Raw genomic sequence first — 23,334 nt, 5'->3', positions numbered from 1 at the left:
ATAAATTTCTAGAAACATGCAATCTCCAAAAACTGAATCATTAAAAAAGAAAAATCTGAATAAACTGATTACTAAAAAGAGACTTAAACAGGAATCAAAAAACTCCCAACAAATATAAACCCAGGACCAGATGGCTTCAATGGCAAATTCTATAAAACATTCAAAGAAGATTTAATATCTATCTTTCTAAAAACATTCCGAAAACTTTTTCAAATCCTTTTTATGAAGCCAGCATTATCCTGATACCAAAACCAGAGATGGACACCACAAAAAAAGAAAACTACGCCAATCCCTGATGAATATAAATGCAAAAATCCTCAGCAAAATATCAGCAAACTGAATCCAACAATACATTAAAAGAGTAAACAAACCACAATGAGATACTACCTCCTACCTGTTAGACTGGCTATTATTGAAAAGATAAGGAACAGTTACATGTTGGAGAGGATGTGGAGAAAAGGGAACCTTCATATACTATTAGTAGGATTGTAAATTTGTGCAGCCACTAGGGAAAACAGTATGTAGATTCTTAAAAAAGTTAAGAACAGAACTACCATATGACCCAGTAATGGTATTTATCTGAAGAACATGAAAATACTATTTAAAAAGATATATGCACCCTTATGTTCAATATATCACTATTTACAGTAGCCAAGATACAGAAAGTCCTTATGTGTCCAAAGGATGAATGGATAAAGATATAACACATACATGCACACACTGGATTACTACTCAGCCATAAAAAGAAGGAAATCCAGCCTTTGTGACAACATGGATGGACTTTGATGATATTATGCTAAGTGAAATGGGTCAGATGGATAAAAACAAGTATGTTATTTTACTCATGTGGAATAAGTGAATGAATAAAATAAAAGTGAACTCACAGAGATCAGATTACTGGTTACCTGGGGACAAGAGGGGTGAGGGCTGGGCAAAATGGATAAAAAGGGGTAACTATGTGTCGATAGATGGATACTAGACTTATGGTGCGATCACTGTATTCAGGATGGGGTGTTCCCGTGTATACCCGGGGCGGATTCATGTTGATGTATGGCAAAACCAATACAATATTGTAAAGTAACTAGCCTCCAATTAAAATAAATAAATTTAAATTTAAAAAAAAGTGAACTATAATATTATACACCTGAAACTTATACTTTTTTAAAAAAAACTAGTCAATCATAGGTTATAATCATGACTTTCATTTTAAAGTTCTTTATAAAAAAGTTCAGTCTTCCTTCTATCCATCTTTTCATTGTCCTAGCTACACATGCCCTGGTTGCCTGTTCACTAGGTCCATTCTCCCTACAGGCTTATGATCTCAGCTTTGATTTACTCATCCTAACCACTCTGCCTCTCCTACCCTTTAAAATTATTTTACCTTTCTTTAATGGTCTGTTTCTTGATCACTTTCTCTTCTTGCTCTTTCTAGTGAATAGAAAATATCTAAAAATTGTCTTAAAATGTTTATGCTGTGTGTGCTATGATCATAGTAAAAGCCTTAAGGGCTTTCAGGACAATTATAAAGTGTACAATAACTTCAAAAACAATACTTAAAAAAAATAGAGAGCGAGAAAAGGAGAGAAAGACATTTACTTTCCTAAATGTACTTTGTGTGTTAGTCACTTGGTAATGTCTGACTCTTTGCAACCCCATGGACTGTAGCCTGCCAGGCTTCTCTGTCCATGGAATTCTCCAGGCAAGAAATACTGGAGTGGGTTGCCATCTCCTTCTCTAGGAAATGTACCTTAAGGTACTATAAAAAGTTGTGTGTGTGTGTGTGTGTGTGTATATATATATATAATTTTTACATCTATAAATTTTGTTTCATTAAATAAAACTTAGAATAGGTGGTTACAATGTAACTACATACATTAAAATTACTGAGTTTGAAGTGATGGAAGCCGCTCAGTCATGTCCAACTCTTTGTGACTCTATGGACTATAGCCCACCAGGCTCCTGCATCCATGGAATTTTCTAGGCAAGAGTACTGGAGTGGGTTGCCATTTCCTTCTCCAGGGGATCTTCCCGACCCAGGGATCGAACCTGGGTCTCTTGCATTGCGGGCAGACACTTTACTGTCTGAGCCACCAGGGAATTGTGGACTTTAAATAGAAAAAATTATCAATAAGATAATGTTTTCTGGTTAAAGTAGGCAATTTGAAAACTGATCAGAAATTAGATTACAGTAATTAAAAACAATTCTACTCTTATAGAAATAATAAGAACTAGTATGCTAATTGAGTCAAATAATATACATATAATATACATTTCTGTTGTTTGTCTCACTACCACATTTACATACAAATATATATATTCATAATTTTATTTAAAGAAATATCCATCAAAATGGATTTATTTTATTCCATACCTGAATTGAGCTGATCATTGTGCTAAGGGCAAATACTGTGGCAGAATCTCTCAAAGTTGACTGACTATCAAAGGTTCCCTGAGTATCCATCAATAGCACTGCAACCTGTAGGCAAGTAGAGTACATTATTGATATATTATAGAACATGCAGGGAATTAGGGTTACCACAAAGTTAATACCATAAGGACTAAAGCAAACCATCAGCAATGAATATTTAATAGGTAATTTTTCACACGTGCCATGAATGCCACTGAAAACAGAAATATTAATTTGCTGCTGAATACTGTAATGATTAATTTTCACTGGCAATCCAACAAAACAGAAACAGCATTGCTAATTGATCTGCTGTTCTACTGTCCCTATGATTTTGCCTACTGTGATCAACAGCAAGGAAGCTGGGGACATGAAATAAGATGCTACCCACTTCCCTTTTAAACTTCATGTCAAATGGTCAAATTAGTTTTTAAAAGAGCATTTTTGAGGATCCTGAAAAGTGGTAACCGCTGGTAAGTGAAAATTCAATTTTCTTTAAGAAGCTCGCATCATACCTTTTTACCATCAGGTTTATTGATAAGGAAGATTTCACTCCATATCTGGATTCCGGTGGTCTCTCGTTCAGACCCGCCTCTCCACGAAAAACCGGTCAATGGTTCATTGTGATCTCCAACCCAATCAACTGATTCCTGTAAATTAAGAAAGTCTATGATACTAAACTAGATATATAGTACAGGTTCTTCTACTCACCTGTACCAGTTAGTATTCCTCATCAACTCCAGACAAAAGGAAAACAACATATACGCATCTATTATACTGATACAATTGCTTTATTTACACATTCAAAAAAATTAATATGGAAGAGCAATCATATGTCACATGGTATGCTACATCCTGCAGATACAAAGATATCATTCCAGATAAGAGGAAGCTCACAGCCTAATAGGGGGGACAGACATGCTAACAAAGCACTATGATGCGATACATGTATGCCAAAATGGGTGTGTATTTTAGACATAACTGGAAGCATATAGAAAGAAACAACTAACTCTTAGTTAAGACATCACAGGAGAAGTGATATTAGAGCTAAGACTTGAATGATGTTTAGGCATTTCCCAGGTGAGCAAACTCAGCAAGGGCATTCCAGAAACAAAGAAATAAAGGTATGAGAGAGAATATTATGTCAAGATATACACAATAAGAATATACACAAATGCTTCTCCAGATTGGGGAAGGAGGGAACAAATGGCAGGAGGATAAGTACCTAGCAATAGGTGTAGAACAATAAAATCAAATCTGTTACACTTTAATTTGAGCAAATACTATTTAACATAAGCAACGTGAGAAGCATTATCAAGTATTTCAATGTTTATTTCACAATTAAAATTATGGTTATGCCTGAAACTACATAACCTGAAAGAATGGAAAGTATTCTAATTTTGTTCATTCAGTTTTCCTACCTGTATTAAGCAGTGTACTAATGTTGGTATGACAGAAATAGAAAATGGCAAGACTTTTGTTTGTTTTAAAAGCCTGAATGTATTTTGGTCATTCTGTTATTGGTTTGTTTGGAGGCTAGAGATAGAAGATGTTAAAGTTAACATTACAAAGCTGTTCAAAAATATCTCACCTATATAAAAGATTAATCCAAAATGGTTAATTATTATATAAATGCATAACACAAAGTTTCTTTGGGTAGTATGTCTATTCTGCCTCAACATCCATATTTGTATCTGAATTGCTATGGGTAAAAGGGTAGACAAAAATACTGGTATTCTCTCAACTTCTTTCTGTTCCCCCACTCTAATCTCCTATTTATCCTTCTGCTTTTGGTTGGTTGCATGCCCCCTAAAGCCTCTTTTCTATGCCACACTATTATTTCAAATGTAACCACGGTGTTGGTGGCCTTTGGGGGTGGGTTAAAGGTGAGAACTGAGTGGGAAAAGATAACAGAACTTTGTGAGGTTAACAGCAAGATACACTTGATGGGATTTGGGGCTACCCAGGTATTTACATTTCCCCCCACAAAACAGATATACACTTCAGATGTAACTACATGTAAATGTTACAACAAAAGAAAAAAACTAATACTGAAATACATAATAATGATGTATATTGAAATATTTATAGGGAAGAATACTGAAGTCAACAATTTACTTTGAAATGAATCAAAAATAAGATAGAGCAATGGATTGAAACAGGGAAGAATAGCTGGATACAACAAAAGTAGTAAAGCAAGATTATTAATGTTATTGGTACAATCTAAGCAGTGCACATCCAGGTATTCACTGCAAGGTTCTTTTAGCTTTGCTGCATGTATGAAAAATGTCATAGTAAATGTTGGGCACAAAATAATTATAATAAAAATTATGACAAAAGTTATTTGGCATTTTAAACACTAACATGTAAAGTTTATAACTGTATCACTGTACTTGTCTATTTGCAGAAGAATTTTTTAAAATGTGTTACATTCTAAGGGAAATGTAGCCAAGTGGCTTCAGACAAAGTGGCCTATATAGTTTGGTCCCCAAAGCACCAGAGTTGGAATGGTTACACGATAGCATTTTTAAACTAGTTCATCTTTCGGGAACATAATAATGGAAACATTGGACACTACTATAAATAAAAACACAAACGGATAGAAGCACAGAAATCAGAAAACTTTTTAAACTTCTTCCCTACCTGGTTATACATGTATCTCAACATGAAGTCCATTAGGAAGGATTTTCCTTTTCTAAATGCTCCAGCCACAGATACAGCGACGACTTCCTTGTCCCTGACAGCCTCTGAGAGAAGGATCCGATTTAGAGCAGTTTCATCTAATTCAAAGGAATGGTCATCTTTGACAACGAGGACTTGGACCGGTCCTGCCTTTTTCACTGGCTCCTCCTCCTCGGAGCTCCATTCATATGTCTTTTCTGAAAACCCACCTGTTGAATAAGATAAGAATTTATTCAGAAATTGTCTCAGAACACAGGAAATGTGTATGTACCTCTTGATTCTCATACATCTGAAACAGGAGCACAGTGGAATTTGTTGTTGTTCTGTCGCTAAGTTGTGTCCAAATCTATGACACCTCATGGAATGTAGCATGCCAGGCTCTTCTGTCCTCCACTATCTCCCAGAGTTTGCTCAAATTTATGTCCACTGAGTCAGTGATGCTATCTGACCATCTCATCCTCTACTGCCCTCTTCTCCCTTGGCCTTCAATCTTTCCCAGCATCAGGGTCTTTTCCAGTGGGTCGGTTCTTTGCATCAGGTGGCCAAAGTACTGGAGCTTCAGCTTCAACATCAGTCCTTCCAATGAATATTCAACATTGATTTTCTTTAGGATAGACTGGTTTGATCTCCCTGCTGTCCAAAGGACTCTCAAGAGTCTTCTCCAGCACAGTATGAAAGTATCAAACTGTGGTGCTCAGCCTCACATCTGTACATGACTACTGGAAACACCATAGTTTTTACTATATGGACCGTTGTTGGCAAAGTGATCTCTTTGCTTTTTAATATGCTGTTGAGGTTTGTCATAGCTTTCCTTGCAAGGCATATCTTTTAATTTCATGACTTCAGTCACTGTTCACAGTGATTGTGGATACCAAGAAATAAAATCTGTCACTGTTTCCATTTTTCACCCTTCTATCTGCCATGAAGTGATGAGACTGGATGCCATGATCTCAGTTTTTTAAAGGCTGAATTTCAAGCCAGCTTTTTCAGTCTCCTCTTTCACCCTCATCAAGAGGCTCTTCAGTTCCTCTTCACCTTCTACAGTGGAATTAGAAATGCTCCTTTTATGGACATATATGCTGTCACTTACATTGTATCTCAGAAAGACTTACAGCTCGTCTTTCTCATCAAGTGGCCAAATTAAATAGAATTTTATTTTTAAGAAAGCTCTAAATCAGTGCAGAGATCTCTGTTTATTGAGTGAGAAAAAAAAAATCAAAGCAAAGGCCTCCACTTTTGGAGCAAAAGAATAAAATAGCTTTAGTTTACACTTCATCCCTTAGAAATAAGTTTAATTATTCACATTAAGGATTCTTGTAACACTTTTTAAAGCTGAACATGTGTAGGAAGAAATACACAGAGGGACTCAGAATCACATATTCTAAAATTATACTTTGTAGCAATGGAAGTTACAGATAATTAAATTGGGTAGGGCCAGATTATAGAAGCCCTTCAAATCCATGGCAAAGTGGTCTGGATATAATTCAATCAAAAAATAAAAAGCTTTTGAAAGTTAACTTTGTGTGGAGATCTTATAAACAAGGTGGGTGACTCTGGGAAATGACTAAATCTCTTAGTTTCTTCATCCGTAAAACAGAACAGGTACTATTAATAGTATCTATTTAAGAGTTGTTGGAAAGATGAAGGGAGTTACTACATGTAAAGTGTTGAGAACAAGGCTGGGCACACAGAAAATTCATAAAGGTCAGCTATGATCATCATCACTACCACTACCTTGGGATTACAAATTGAACTAAATATTCCTGGAAGAAGTTTCTGCCTATTTTCTATAAATTTATGTGTGTTTGTGTATGTGTGTGCGTGCATGTGTGTTTTCAAAGTTTTGTATTTAATTGTCAAAATGCTATTGCTGACAAAGGCCCTATTTTAGAAATCATCCCTAATATATAAGGATTTCTGAACCCTAGACTTTGGTATTTGTAGTATATTATAAAACAACTTCAATGTGTCAAGTGATATATTCTTAGATCCGTAGCCTTTTTAATGTACCTTCATAATGTCCTCCCACTTTGACTCTGGGGTTAGCTAAGTGATTTGTTTTATGACACAGCAGAGGATGTGAGACATGATGCAGCAGAGGCTTGAAAGAGTACTTGTGTGTTTCCATTTTGCTCTTTCACCTCTGCTGTTCATCCTGAGAGTATCCCTAGACTAGTCTGCTGCAGGATGAGAGACACCTGAAGCAGAGGCATACTGCCCAGTTCCAGCCAGGGCCCCCAGCAAGCCAACCCCCAGCCACATGAGGAAGCCCAGTCAAGATGAACAGATTTGCCTAACAACAATTTCAACATGTGATCAATAAATGCCATTCTTCTATGCCCCTGAGGTTTTATGACCATTTATTATGCAACATAACAGGCAATAATTAACTGATACAACCTACAACCCCTTTCTTTAGAAAGGCAGTATAGTGTAGTGGTTAAAAACACAGGCTCTGGAACCAGATGGCCGAGATTCCAATCAAGACTTCCTCATTTCTTAGCTGAGTAACCTTAGGCAAGTTGTTTGACCTCTTTGTGTCTACCTCATAAAGTTGTTGTGAATTAACATACACATGTAATACACTTAGAACCCTGGCTGGTATATGTGTAAGTATTATTACAGACTTAGCAAACTAGAGCCAAATATGTAACTGGCCTTGCCCAAGAAAAACAGGTAAAAATTCCTGTATCAGGCAATCTACCACAGATGCTTTCTTGTGTTATTTATTTATTTCAATACTCCACCAAGTTATTTATTATTATCTGTATTTTTGATATACAAGGAAATTAGGAGTTGGCTTAAGTAACTTTTTCAATACCATACATACTAGCGTTCACACAGTAATTGTCAATTTCGGATTAGATCCCAGATTGATTTTAGTGGGCACAACTTCTGATTTTAATGCAAGTGTCTCCAATATCTGAGGTCACATTTGTTCTAATTGATGTGGTCTGATAGATACATTTTATGCTATCAGGTTAAGGAAGTTCTCTTCTACTTCTAGTTTACTGTTGATTTTTAAAAATCATAAATGGAAAAATGAATTTTATTAACTGTCTTCTCTGAAGCTATTGAGATGACCATATGGTTTTTCCTCTTTAATCTATTACCTTCTTAAGTCGCTTGGTCGTGTCTGACTCTTTGTGATCCCGTAGACTGTGGCCCACCAGGCTCCTCTGTCCATGGAATTCTCCAGGTAAGAATACTGGAGCAGGTTGCCATGTAGTGAGTAATATAACTTTTCACTTTTGTATAAATCTAATATTTTCAGGGTGCAGAATATTAATTACACACTATTAGATACAGGTTGCTAAATTTGTTTAGGATTTATACAGCTATATTTATAAATGAATTTGAGCAAACTCTGAGAGTTAGTGATGGACAGGGAAGCCTGGCATGCTGCAGTCCATGGGGTTGTGAAGAGTCAGACGTGACTGAACTGAACTGATTCATAAATGAGTTGAGTCTATAACTTTCCTTTCTCATTTTGTTTTTGACTGGTTTATTAACAAAGTTACATTGGCTTTACCAAATGAATTAGCAAATTCTTCCTTTTCTATCTTCAGAAAGAGTAGTAAAGGATTAAATAGTTTTATGACATTTTGATAGGACTTGCCTATAAAACTATCTGGGTCTAGCATTTTCTTTGTGAGATTAATTTGTAACTACTATCTCAATTTCATTAATACTTATGATGCTATAATTATATTAGTAGTAATAAAGCTTTTTATTTCTTCTTGAGAAACTTTTGGTACATTATATACTTCTAGGAATTTTTCTACATTGTCTAAAAGTTCAGACATTATATCAAAAAAGTCAAAGATGTGAACTGTATCATTAGCCAACCTGACCAAATTTAACATCTAATAATTGCAGAATCATGCATTTTTTAAAGTTCATATGGGGAATTTACCAAATAGACCATGTACCAGTTCATAAATCAGATCTCAGCAAGCTTGAAAGTATTAAAATAATATATGTTTTCTGACAATAGAGAAATTAAAATAGAAATCAGTAACAAGAGGATATTTAGAAAATTCCTAAATGTCTGGAAATCAGCAGTAAATTTCTAAATAACCTATGAATAAAAGAAGAAATCATAATAAATTAGAAAATGTTGTACACTAAATGATCTAATGACTGTTCTAATCTATTTATCAATTCGTCTATCTACAAACTGATGCAGCAATCCTACCTTATCTTAATCAAAACAGCTTTATGAAAAGTCACTATAAATAGTGGGCAAACCCTTCCTCAGATCAGATCAGATCAGTCGCTCAGTCGTGTCCGACTCTTTGCGACCCCATGAATCGCAGCACACCAGGCCTCCCTGTCCATCACCAACTCCCGGAGTTCACCCAGACTCACGTCCATCAAGTCAGTGATGCCATCCAGCCATCTCATCCTCTGTCATCCCCTTCTCCTCCTGCCCCCAATCCCTCCCAGCATCAGAGTCTTTTCCAATGAGTCAACTCTTCACATGAGGTGGCCAAAGTACTGGAGTTTCAGCTTTAGCATCATTCCTCCCAAAGAAATCCCAGGGCTGATCTCCTTCAGAATGGACTGGTTGGATCTCCTTACAGTCCAAGGGACTCTCAAGAGTCTTCTCCAACACCACAGTTCAAAAGCATCAATTCTTCAGCGGCTATTTTGATCCTTTCCATATGAATATTAAAATCAATATGTTAGTGTGTAGTATCTTATTTATATAGAAGTAGAGAAAATATGACATGTTAGAATCTTGCTTAGAGGAAATTTATACCTGGAATGCATTTAATAGAAAAATGTTTGAAAAATCAAAATCTAACATCCATCTCAAGATGAAAAAGAATGGCAAACTAAATGCAAAGAAAAGGTAAGAAATAATAAAGATAGTATCACAAATCAATAAACTAGAAGATCAAGATTAATTCAATAATCTAAGACCAAAGAAAAAAGAAAAATTCCCACAGATTATCACTATCAGATATTAAAAAAGGTATCACACAGATCTTACATTATATTTAAAAATAATATGAGAACATTATGAATAATTTTTGTTAATAAATTTGATAATTTTAATGAAATAGATAAATAAAAAATAATATCATTTATTTTAAAAACTACACAAGAATAAATACAAAATAGAAATAATCTTATATCTGGAAAATTAGCTAAATTCGTATTTTAAAATCTTCATGCAAAAACAAAACAAAATAAAACTCCAGGCTCAGTTGGTGAGATTCCATGGTAAATTTTTCCAAATATTTAGAAAAAAAAATAATGGGCATTTTACACAAACTCTTCCAGAGAACAAAAATAAGGCACCATTCTCAACTTGTTTTGTGTTTTCAGCAAAACTATCATACCAAAACGTGTCAAGAATATTTTAAAAAGGAAAATTATAAGCCAGTGTCTCTTAAACTCAAAAAGTTCTAAAAATACATAGCAATTCAACTCCAGAGACAATAAAAAATCGAATACATCACAACTACATGGTATTTATTTATTAAAGAAATTCAAGGTTAGCTTAATATTCAAAGGCAAGCAATTGGCTATATTAAGTAAAAGGGAAAATAATTTCAACAGATTCATAAAAACAGGTATAAAAATGTAACACTTATTTCTGATTGAAAAGAAACTCAACAAATTAGGAATAGAAGGAAAATTCTCTAATCTGATCAATGGTATCTACAGGTATAGCTAATATTATACTTAGTTTTGAAATAATGAAGATTTCTCTGAAATTAGGGATCTGACATGGATGACTACTTCTAATTAGCATTACACTGAAAGTACTAGCCAGTGCAACAGGTGAGATAATTCACCAAAGATAAAAGGGCGGGAGAACAAGAAATCAAATATCATTATCTACAGATGACATGATTAGGTATGCAGAGAATCCAAAAGAATATATAGATAATTAATAAATTTAGCAAAGTTTCTGGATATGAAGTTGATTTCTTATATGTTATATACTTGCAGCAAAAAGTTACAAAATGAAATTTAGAAAAGCCCTCACAAATATGTAATCAGTTGACTTGTTCTTGGTCAATTAATTTTTGTAATAGTTTAACTGGAATATAATTTGCATAACATATAATTTATCAATTTAGAGGAAATAATCGATTTGATGGTTTTTAATAATTGTGCAAACTATCACCATGATTAGTTTTATAACGTTGTGGTCACCTCCCAAAATACCCACATCCTTAGCAGTCATCCCCATTCTTCCTTACCTACCTCCAGCCCTAGGCAACCATTAGTGTATCAAAGATTTGCCTATTTTGGACATTTCATATAAATGGAATCATACAGTAGGTGATATGATCTTTTGGTGACTTTTCTTGATTTAGCATAATGTTTTCAAGGTTTATCCAGTACACGTCAGTACTTCATTTTTTATGGTCAAATAATATTCCATTGTGTGAATATACTATACTTTGTTTATCCATTCAGTTGATAGTCATTTAGGTTGTTTCCACTTTTGGCTACAATGAATAATGCTGTTATAAACTTTATGTACAAGTTGGTATGTGTACACATGTTTTAATTTCTCTAGGATGTTCAATTGATTTGTGACAAAGATGCTAAGGTAATTCAATGGAGAAAGAACAGTTTTCACAACAAATGGTACTGCAACAGGATATCTAAATGCAGAAAGTAAACCTAGATATATTACACTCTACACAAAATATTAACTCAAAATGGATCACTAACCTTAAGGTAAATCCAAAACTATTAAATTTTTGGAAGAAAATGTAAAAGAAAAGATTTATGACCTTGTATTTGGCAATGATTTCTTAGATACGATTCCCAAAGCATGACCCATAGTTTTAGTCTCTTTAGGCTGCTACAACAAACCACCACAGACTGGCTAGCTTATGTATAACAATTTTTTTTCATAGTTCTGGAGGGTGGAAGTCCGAGATTAGGGTGCCAGAGTGGTCAGATAAGGACCTTTTACCAAGTTACATATTTCTCATTGTATCCTCACAGGGTGGGAAAGACTGCAGAGTTCTGTGGGATCTCTTTTCTAAGAGCATTACATCCATTCATAAGGTTCCACCCTCATTTCCTCATCACCTCTCAAAGGCCCTACTTTCTAATACCATTTCACTGGGCTTCAGGTTTTCAACATATGAATTTTGGAGAGATGAAATGGTATGGACCTAACAGAAGCAGAAGATATTAAGAAGAGATGGCAAGAATACACAGAAGAACTATACAAAAAAGATCTTCACGACCCAGATAATCACAGTTGTGTGATCAGTGACCTAGAGCCAGACATCCTGGAATGTGAAGTCAAGTGGGCCTTAGGAAGCATCACTACGAACAAAGCTAGGGGAGGTGATGGAATTCCAGTTGAGCTATTTCAAATCCTGAAAGATGATGCTGTGGAAGTGCTGCACTCAATGTGCCAGCAAATTTGGAAAACTCAGCAGTGGCCACATGACTGGAAAAGGTCAGTTTTCATTCCAATCCCTAAGAAAGGCAATGCCAAAGAATGCTCAAACTACCGCACAATTGCACTCCTGTCACACACTAGTAAAGTAATGCTCAAAATTCTCCAAGCCAGGCTTCAGCAATATGTGAACCATGAACTTCCTGATGTTCAAGCTGGTTTTAGAAAAGGCAGAGGAACCAGAGTTCAAATTGCCAACATCCACTGGATCATGGAAAAAGCAAGAGAGTTTCAGAAAAACATCTATTTCTGCTTTATTGACTATGCCAAAGCCTTGGACTGTGTGGATCACAATAAACTGTGGAAAATTCTGAAAGAGATGGGAATACCAGACCACCTGACCTGCCTCCTGAGAAATCTGTAGGCAGGTCAGGAAGCAACAGTTAGAACTGGACATGGAAAAAAAAAAAAAAAAAGAACTGGACATGGAACAACAGACTGGTTCCAAATAGGAAAAGGAGTACGTCAAGGCTGTATATTGTCACCCTGCTTATTTAACTTCTATGCATTGTATATCATGAGAAACGCTGGGCTGGAAGAAGCACAAGCTGGGTTCAAGATTGCCGGGAGAAATATCAATAACCTCAGATATGCAGATGACACCACCCTTATGGCAGAAAGTGAAGAGGAACTAAAAAGCCTCTTGATGAAAGTGAAAGAGGAGAGTGAAAAAGTTGGCTTAAAGCTCAACATTCAGAAAACGAAGATCATGGCATCAAGTCCCATCACTTCATGGGAAATAGATGGGGAAACAGTAGAAACCATGTCAGACTTTATTTTTTGGGGCTCCAAAATCACTGCAGATGGTGACTGCAACCATGAAATTAAAAGATGCTTACTCCTTGGAAGTAAGTATGTATGTATGACCAACCCAGATAGCATATTCAAAAGCAGAGACATTACTTTGCCAACAAAGGTTCATCTAGTCAAGGCTATGGTTTTTCCTGTGGTCATGTATGGATGTGAGAGTTGGACTGTGAAGAAGGCTGAGCGCCAAAGAATTGATGCTTTTGAACTGTGGTGTTGGAGAAGACTCTTGAGAGTCCCTTGGACTGCAAGGAGATCCAACCAGTCCATTCTGAAGATCAGCCCTGGGATTTCTTTGGAAGGAATGATGCTAAAGCTGAAACTCCAGTACTTTGGCCACCTCATGTGAAGAACTGACTCATTGGAAAAGACTCTGATGCTGGGAGGGATTGGGGGCAGAAGGAGAAGGGGACGACAGAGGATGAGATGGCTGGATGGCATCACTAGTCTGGGTGAACTCCGGGAGTTGGTGATGGACAGGGAGGCCTGGCATGCTGCGATTCATGGGGTCGCAAAGAGTGGGACACGACTGAGCGACTGAACTGAACTGAACTGAACTGACAAATATCCGGACCGTAGCATCCATAAAAGAAAAAATTATAAACTAGACTTCATTAATTAAGAATGTCTGCTTTCAAAAGATATTATTTGGAAAATGAAAAGACAAGCCATGGACTTGGAAAAAATATTTGCATATCATATATCTGATTAAGAAAACTTATAGGATTCATAAAGAACTTTCAAAACTCAAGGATAATGAAGAAATACCCAATTAAAAATAGGAAATGGACTTGAACTAACACTTAACTAAGGAAAATATATGAATAAATTGTATTGTACATTATACCTTGAATTTTACTGTATATTATAATTTTTTAAACAATCAAATTCCATTTACATATCATTATTAAACCTGATACATCTAGTAATATATGTGCTGGTAAATATTTAACAATCAGCTCTTAGAGGTAGGTGGGTGTGGAAAAGTCCTGATTTGTAGCATTTGCCAATTTCTGTGCTATAAATACTACCACTATGACCCAATTCAATCTACCAGAGTGACTCACTGAGTGTGGATCTGGGAAAAGATGCACCTGGTCAGCTCTTAAAATCTAGTATGAGCCGACTGTAATGTACCACTGAAATCTAATGAAAGATATTTAAGGCTTGTACAGAAAAATACAAAACATTACTGAAAGAGGTATATATGTGTTCTCAGATTAGAAGGGTCTCCGTAATAAATGTATCAATGCTCCCCTGGATTCTTTGACTGGTTATAATACTGATCAAATTCTCAGCAATCTTTCTAGTTGTTTAACAAGCTTATTTCTTTCTTGTACAAATCCTGTTTATGAAGATTAACTAGCTCATATGGAAAGGCTAAGAGCCAAAAACACAAAGACAACCTTAAAGACAAAGTTGGGGGATTTACACTAAGAGACACCAACAGATACTTAAAACTTACAATAATCAAGGCAGAGTGATATTGTGACAAGGATAAATAAGTAAACAAATAGAGAAGACCAGAGATTTCAGAAACGACCCACAAATACACAAGCAGCTGACTTAAAACAATGTGCAACTGCAATAAATGAAGAAAGTATGATCTTCAATAAATGATGCTAATTCAACTGGATATTCATATAAGGGGGGAAAATGAACCTTCAACTCTAGCTCTCACCATAAATAAAAATTAATTCCAAATAAATCTTAGATTTAAATGTGAAATTAGAAAATCAGACAAAGGATACAAACAAGCAAATAACAAAAACCACAATATCAAATGATTTCACACATATTAAAAGATATTCAGTTCAGTTCAGTTCAGTTACTCAGTCATGTCCGACTCTTTGCGACCCCATGAATCACAGCATGCCAGGCCTCCCTGTCCACCACCAACTCCCGGAGTCTACTCAAACCCATGTCCATCGAGTCAGTGATGTCATCTATCCATCTCATCCTCTGTCGTCCCCTTTTCCTCCTGTCCTCAATCTTTCCCAGCATCAGGGTCTTTTCCAGTGAGTCAGCTCTTCGCATCAGGTGGCCAAAGTATTAGAGTTCCAGCTTCAACATGAGTCCCTCCAGCAAACACCCAAGACTGATCTCCTTTCGAATGGACTGGTTGAATCTCCTTGCAGTCCAAGAGACTCTTAAGAGTTTTCTCCAACACCACAGTTCAAAAGCATCAATTCTTTGGTGCTCAGCCTTCTTTATAGTCCAACTCTCACATCCATATATGACCACTGGAAAAACCGTAGCCTTGACTAGACAGACCTTTGTTGGCAAAGTAATGTCTCTGCTTTTTATTATGCTGTCTAGGTTGGTCATAACTTTCCTTCCAAGGAACAAGTGTCTTTTAATTTCATGGCTGCAATCACCATCTGCAGTGATTTTGGAGCCCAGAAAAATAAAGTCAGCCACTGTGTGTCCACTGTTTCCCCATCTGTCTGCCATGAAGTGATGGGACCTGATGCCATGATCTTAGTTTTCTTTTTTTTTTTTTTCCTTCTTTCTCTGATCTTAGTTTTCTGAATGTTGAGCTTTAAGCCAACTTTTTCACTCTCCTCTTTCACTTTCATTGTGAGATTCATTCTCTTGATGAATCTTGCAAATGAAAAGTGAAAAATATATTGATACATTTTTATATAATAGATTTATAAAGTTCAGAGATAACTCCTTTCATTAGCTGGGATGTGAATCTATATTCTCAGATACTGCAGGTGGGAATTTTAATGGACATAGCATCTTCAGGCAGCAATTTGGCACATAATTACAAAAAATACAAATATACATTCTTATTGACCCAGCAATGCCATTTCAGAGTTCATCCTGCAGACAGACTCATACATATTCAAAATACCAGAAGCAATGTTAATCCCCATCAACATGGGACTAATTAATAAACTATGATCCATTCGTCTATGAAGTATAAGGTAGTTATAAAGAATAATGGAGAAGGAAACGGCAACCCACTCCAGTACTCTTACCTGGAAAATTCCGTGGACTAAGGAGCCTGGTAGACTAGAGTCCATGGGGTCACAAAGAGTCGGACATGACTGAGTGACTTCACTTCACTTCATAAAGAATAAAGAACCTCATTTGAAACAATTGCCAATGTATTTTATGAAAAAACAATTCAAGGTATAAAACAGTGTGTATTATATAGTATGGTATCATTTGGGGAAAAAAGTGCAGGAGAGTGTGTTTGGCATGTTTGAGGAACAGCAAAGGGTGTATAGGTATCGGCAGCAACTTGGCAAGGGTATGAAGGGCCAGATTATGCAAAATAAGACAGGCAATGGCACCCCACTCCAGTACTCTTGTCTGGAAAATCCCATGGACGGAGGAGCCTGGTAGGCTGCAGTCCATGGGGTTGCTAGGAGTCGGACATGACTGAGCGACTTCACTTTCACTTTCCACTTTCATGCACTAGAGAAGGAAATGGCAACCCACTCCAGTGTTCTTGCCTGGAGAATCCCAGGGACGGGGAGCCTGGTGGGCTGCCATTTATGGGGTCGCACAGAATCGGATACGACTGAAGTGACTTAGCATAGCATAGCATAAGATCTGAAAGGATCTTGGACAGAGTGGATATTGGGGTGAGAGAAAGAGAAAAGGCATCAGTGGATGTTTGTATGTAATTATCCTCTCCAACGTGTAGGTATGGATGTGATATATAACTTTGAACTTGTAGTTTAGATGTCCAAGGTCTTTGAAGAGCTACCAGTAGGCTTACTGAAGAGGAAGGAGATTATATATTAAGTATGATGTAAGCATGCTGTAAAATAAAATAAATATCTGAGTTGTGACTTTAAAATAATGAGGCAGTTTATGGGAAAATGTCTCATTACAATGTAAGCCAATTGCCATATTAAATATTCCTTTTTGGTTAGGAAACTTTTAAAAATATAGAAATATTTTGTTATTAATAGAAATGAATCTGTGTAGTCATAAACATATAATCATTAGTTTGTATCTCATCTAAAGTTAAGAAAGACTTCCTAGCTGAAATCTACTGTACAATCTATATATATATTAATGGTAATCAACATCTACATATAAAACTATTCAGATAGGCTACAACCCAGATGTCTACCAACTGATAAATGGATCCAAAAAGTGTGGATACCCACACAATGAAATATTATCCAGCAATAAAAAAGGCTAAAACATGGATGAACCTTGAATACACAATGTTAAATGAAGGAAGCCAGTCACAAAGGACCACATACTCTATTATTCCATTTATATGAACTGTCCAGAAGAGGCAAGTCTATAGAGGCAGAAAGTGGTTTGGAAGCAGATTAGGGGGTCATGTCTAAGAGGTACAAATTTTCTTTTGGGGGCTAATGAAATGTTCTAAAATTGTGGTAATGAAGGCACAGCTCTGAATACACTAAAAAACCACTGAATTACACATCTTTAAACAAGTGAATTTTATGGCATATGAATTATGTCTGGAAATATTTTAAAAACTATTTAGAAAAACTTAGGTTTCTGTGAAAGAAAAAAAGAGGTCAAAATTGAAAACAGATTGAAATTATCTAGACAGCAGAGATTGTCTTACGTTTCGTAAAAACTTGTAACAGAAGCTTACACAGTAGGTACTCAACAAACATTTTTATGAATTTGATAGAAAATAACCAAAAGATATTAGAATATATAGTATAAGCAAGAACAACAGTTTTACACTTGATTTATTATTCACAACTATATTTTATCTAAGCAATAAATATTATCCTTGTTCTGAAAGAATTCAAAAGTCCTCTGGAATATATGCCAAGTCTCTTTAGCACCAGATTTCAACCCTCTTAAATATGTTTTGCTGAACTAAGCTTTGTTTCAATTCAGAGTACTATGTAAATCTTTAAAAGGCAGGAAACAGGTCAGAAGCAAATCAGATGGGACTCAGCATTTACTATGAGTAATACAAATGTACAGCTTACAAGGAGAGAACCAACAAGTATATATCATTTCACCTTTTTACATATTGAATCTTATACTCAGTAAAGGGGTTTTAGGGACTTTTCTGTTCTATGTGATGTTTTAAATTAATGGAAGCTGGCCACTCAGCTACTGAATTAAGATATGTTGAAAAGGAACTTCAAAAACTTATAGAGAATAATCATTTCAATATACTGAAAATGCTGTGGTGTGTATTTCTAACTTTAATTGTAAACTCTATACTTCATCTCTCCAGCAAAAATCAAACCCCGAAAGATGACTAACTCTGAGTATACTGAAGCTTTTATAGACAAAAGACATAGCACCTAGGAAACTGTCTCTTGGCAACTGAAATTAAAAGGAAATATTATTTCTTCTTAAACTATTAAATCTTTTCTAACAGTAGAAGTTGATGAATGACAGAGAAAACATTTGAATGAGCACCCGAGACTGACTTTCAAAAATATAGCCAAAGGATATTTACTCAGAAAGGGACAAATGGAGTTGAAGAAACAAACAAAAAAAAGTATTAATTCATAAAATGAATTTTAAGATTGTTTCAGCAAGAGTAGAGATTTAAGTTACAATGAGATGATTACACATAACAGACCACAAAACACTACTATGTAGATTCTCAAATTGTTCTGCTATTAACAACACCTTTGAGGATGAGGGTTACAAGGAATAATGCAGCTCCTGAAACTTGAGAGCTTCGATGAAACAAATTATTTAGCAGGCTGTTTATTTTTACTGAATCCAAAAGCATTCCATAAACAGTAACGTCTCTAGAAGAACAATGTCATCATGATTAGGGCATTTTATGTATATATACATATAAAGTATATATACACATATATTTCATATATTCATGTGTGTACATGAAAAGACTTCAATCCTAAAGGAAATCAACCCTGAATATTTATTGGAAGGACTGGTGCTGAAGCTGAAGCTTCAATACTTTGGCCACCTGATGTGAAGAACCAACTCATTGGAAAAGACCCTGATGATGGGAAAGATTGAAGGCAAAAGGAGAAGGGGGCGAAAGAGGATGAGATAGTTGGATGGCCTCACTGACTCAGTAGACATAAGTTTGAGCAAACTCCAGGAGATAGTGAAGGACAGAGAAGCCTGGCATGCTGCAGTTCATGGGATTGCAGAGTCGGACATGACTTAGCAACTGAACGACAACAAAAAAGAAGAAAAATGAATGGTTAATAGACATAGGGGGAAAAGTTCAGTCTTCTCAGTAACTGAAGAAATGCTAATTAAAAGGAGAATCTAAAAAATAAAAAGAGATAAGCATTTTGCCTTTATAACTTGCAATGGTTAAAAAATATATACGCTCAGAATTAAGAGCATTAAAAAAACACTAAAAACTATACATACCCTTTAATGAAACAGTTCAATTTCTAGGAATTTATCCTAAGGAAATTAATGTCAGGATTGTGCATATGTATTTATTTACATAAAGGTTCATTACAGCATTATTTATTTAACAAAAAATTGGAAACAATCTAAATCTCTAACTCTAGGGTATTGTAAATAAATTATGTCACAGCTATACTCTGCAGAATACGGAGCCATCTGAAAGCATGTTATAGAAAAATACCTAATCATGAGAAAATATGTTCACATATTTTAAGGAAAAAACCAGATGGGAAGTGTTAATTCCAATGAAAGAAAACAAACAAATCCACATGCAGTTATACTGTGTGGTTTCTAAGGAACTGTCTCACCCTTTAATCATCTCTGAGTCAGCTATTTTGAAAATGGGTGGCTACTCCTTCTGCTGAACATCATCCGTGTCATGCTCAGATCTATCTCCACCATTCTAAGCTCTTCTCTATATGGCAGAAACTGGAAGTGTGGAAACTATAGTACAATTCTTACAATTCCTTCTTAGCCGGATTCTGGTTTAGATTTTGCCCATGAAAGGCACTCATGACATTTAGAGGCAAGAGTGAAGAAGAAACCTTTTACTATCTTCTAACAGAGTGGACAGATATATGAGCAGATAGTACCTATGAGGCTTGCAGCATATGTCAAAGGAACAGAACTGCACCAATTCACACAGAGAGCAGCCAACATTTTGAAGGTACTTTGAAGAAATATATGCCTGGACCTTTGGAATGGGCATGGAGTATAAGAATATTGGGTCCCATGTGAATGCTCAACAAAGGGCATTTACTGTTAGAGGAGGTTCTCAAAAGTCAGATGGACAAAGTGACTGACTCATTTTGTGCATGTCAGTCAGCCTCCTACTTCAGCCACTCCTGCTCAGTAGGCCCATAAACTAAATCAGCAAAACACATATGAAGATCTATGTTAATATCAGACAAAATAGCCTTTGGGCAAAATGTATTACTCAGAAGAAAGAAGTTCACTATACAAAAGCAAAAGGCTCAGTTCATCAGGAAGATGTAACAACTCCACATTTGTGTGCACCTAACAATGGCACCCCACTCCAGTACTCTTGCCTGGAAAATCCCATGGATGGAGGAGCCTGGTGGGCTACGTCCATGGGGTCGCTAAGAGTCAGACACGACTGAGCGACTTCACTTTCACTTTTCACTTTCATGCATTGGGGAAAGAAATGGCAACCCACTCCAGTGTTCTTGCCTTGAGAATCCCAGGGACGGGGGAGCCCGGTGGGCTGCTGTCTATGGGGTCGCACAGAGTTGGACACGACTGAAGTGACTTAGCAGCAGCAGCAGCAACAACTTAGCTCAAGATCCATAAACAAATCTTAAGGGAATATTAAGAGAAAATTGACAAATCTACTGTCACAGCTTAAAACATCTTTCATAATTTTAAAGTACCTATCAGATATCAGTATCTGGTAGATCAAGCAGTCCAGAAATCAGTTAAGAGTTTGAAAGATATAAGCAAGCCTGAGCTAATCAACATACATAGCACACTGCATCAACAATTAGTAAACAAAAAGTGCTATTCACACTTACAAGGAATATTTCTAAAAATGAAACATGTAGTAGGACAAAAAACAAGTTTCAACAAAGTTCACAACCAGCTATTCTATGAACCCAAAATGCCCAATATTGCAGCCATTAATCACATATGACTGTTTAAATTAAATTAATCAAAATTAAATAAAACAAAGTGTTTGCTTATTATTCTCACTGGCCATACTTCAAATGCTCAAAAGACACACATGGCTAGAAGTTACCACATTGGATAGTACAGATACATTGGGCTGGCCAAAAGATCTGTTTGGTTTTTTTCTGTAAGACAGCTCGAGTAGCACTTGCTTTAACTTCATTCAAGACAATTTTGTTAGACTGTATTATGATAGTAGTCACAACAGTGTGCATTTAAAAAAATCAAAATTGATGAATTTTTGTGTAGCCATTTTACTACTGAAGATGGAAGAAAAAAGCAGTTTTTTCAGCATATCATGCTTTATTGTTACAAGAAAGGTAAAAACAAAACTGAAATGCAAAAAAAGATTGGTGCAGTATATGGAGAAGGTGCTGTGACTGATCAAATATGTCAAAAGTGGTTTGTGAAGTTTTGTGCTGGAGATTTCTCTTTAGATGGGCATCAACAATTTGACAATAGATGAATCAAGATATAAATTGAGAACAATCAATTATACCACTTGGGAGATAGCTGACACACTCAAAATACCCAAACCAAGTGCTGAAAACCATTTGCACCAGCCTGGTTATGTTATGTTACTCACTTTGATGTTTGGGTTCCACATGAGTTAAGCAAAAACCTTCTTGACCATATTGCCTCATGTAATTCTCTACTAAAACATAATGAAAAGTTCTGTTCTTAAACTGTGACATGCAATGAAAAGTGGATACTGAACAATCATGTGGAATGGAAGAGATTGTGGGGCAAGTGAAATGAACTACCACCACCCACAGAAAAGGCCAGTCTTCATCCAAAGGTGATGTTGTGTATATGGTGGAATTGGAAGGGAGTCCTCTATCATGAGCTCTTTACTGTTGTTGTTCAGTTGCCAAGTCACGTCTGACTTTTGCGATCCCATGGACTGCAGTACGCCAAGCTTCCCTGTCCCTCACCATCTCCTAGAGTTTGCCCAAGTTCATGTCCATTGCATCAGTGATGTCATCCAACCATCTCACCCTCTGTCACCCTCTTCTCCTTCTGTCTTCAATCTTTCCCAGCAACCAGGTCTTTTCCAATGAGTCAACTGTTCTCATCAGGTGGCCAAAGTACTGGAGCTCCAGCTCCAGTCCTTCCAATGAGTATTCAGGGTTGATTTCCTTTAAGATTGACTGGTTTGATCTCATTGCTGTCCAAGGGAATCACAAAGAGTCTTCTCCAGCACCACAGTTTGAAAGCATCAATGCTTTGGCACTCTGCCTTCTTTATGGTCCAGCTCTTCCAACCATACATGACTACTGGAAAGACCATAGTCTTACTATACGGACCTTCTGGAAAACCAAAAGATTAATTCCAACAAGGACTGCTCTCATTTAGACCCACTGAAAACAGCACCTGACGAAAAGTATCTGGAATTAGTCAACAAAAAACACATAATCTTCCATCAGGATAATGTAAGATCACATATTTCTTTGATGACCAGGCAAAAGCTGTTACAGCTTGGCTGGGAGTTTTGATTCGTCCACCATATTCATCAGACATTGAACCTATGGATGTCCATTTATTTTGGTCTTTACAAAATTCTCTTTGTGGAAAAAAGTTCAATTTCCAGGAAGACCATAAAAATCACCTAGATTGGCTCTTTGCTCAAAAAGATAAAAAGTTTTGGGAAGAGAGAATTATGAAGTTGCCTGAAAAATGGCAGAAGGCAGTGGAACAAAACTTCAATAAAGTTCTTGGTGAAAATGAAAATTTTGTCTTTTATTTTTACTTTAAACTGAAGGAACTTTTGGGCAAACCCAACAGAATGTTTCTATCACCATAGAAAGCGGTGCTACTGTACAACATATACTCTGACTAGAATAAAATTAAGTTTGACATTAATAACAAAAATGTACTTTCTATATATTCATAGGTAAAGAAAGAAATCACTGTGAACATTTAAAATACTTCAAAC

At 36.0% G+C, this 23,334-nt stretch overlaps 1 protein-coding gene across 3 annotated transcripts in view; it reads right to left on the bottom strand.

Annotated features, from left to right (window-relative positions):
• ATL1 (atlastin GTPase 1) overlaps positions 1 to 23,334 on the bottom strand; it is an 84,446-nt gene that overhangs the window by 38,882 nt on the left and 22,230 nt on the right. For all 3 annotated transcript variants that reach the window (XM_027553712.1, XM_027553713.1, XM_027553711.1), the window contains 3 exons: positions 5,048 to 5,295; positions 2,920 to 3,054; positions 2,372 to 2,476 (listed from right to left, as the gene is read on the bottom strand). In XM_027553712.1, coding sequence (XP_027409513.1) covers positions 2,372 to 2,476; positions 2,920 to 3,054; positions 5,048 to 5,295 — 488 coding nt within the window. The remainder of the gene's footprint in view (positions 1 to 2,371; positions 2,477 to 2,919; positions 3,055 to 5,047; positions 5,296 to 23,334) is intronic.

This window comes from Bos indicus x Bos taurus, chromosome 10, assembly GCF_003369695.1.
Source record: "Bos indicus x Bos taurus breed Angus x Brahman F1 hybrid chromosome 10, Bos_hybrid_MaternalHap_v2.0, whole genome shotgun sequence".
Classification (NCBI taxonomy): Eukaryota; Metazoa; Chordata; class Mammalia; order Artiodactyla; family Bovidae; genus Bos; species Bos indicus x Bos taurus.
The sequence above is the reverse complement of the archived record's forward strand: the minus strand, read 5'-3'. Positions and strand labels throughout refer to the sequence as shown.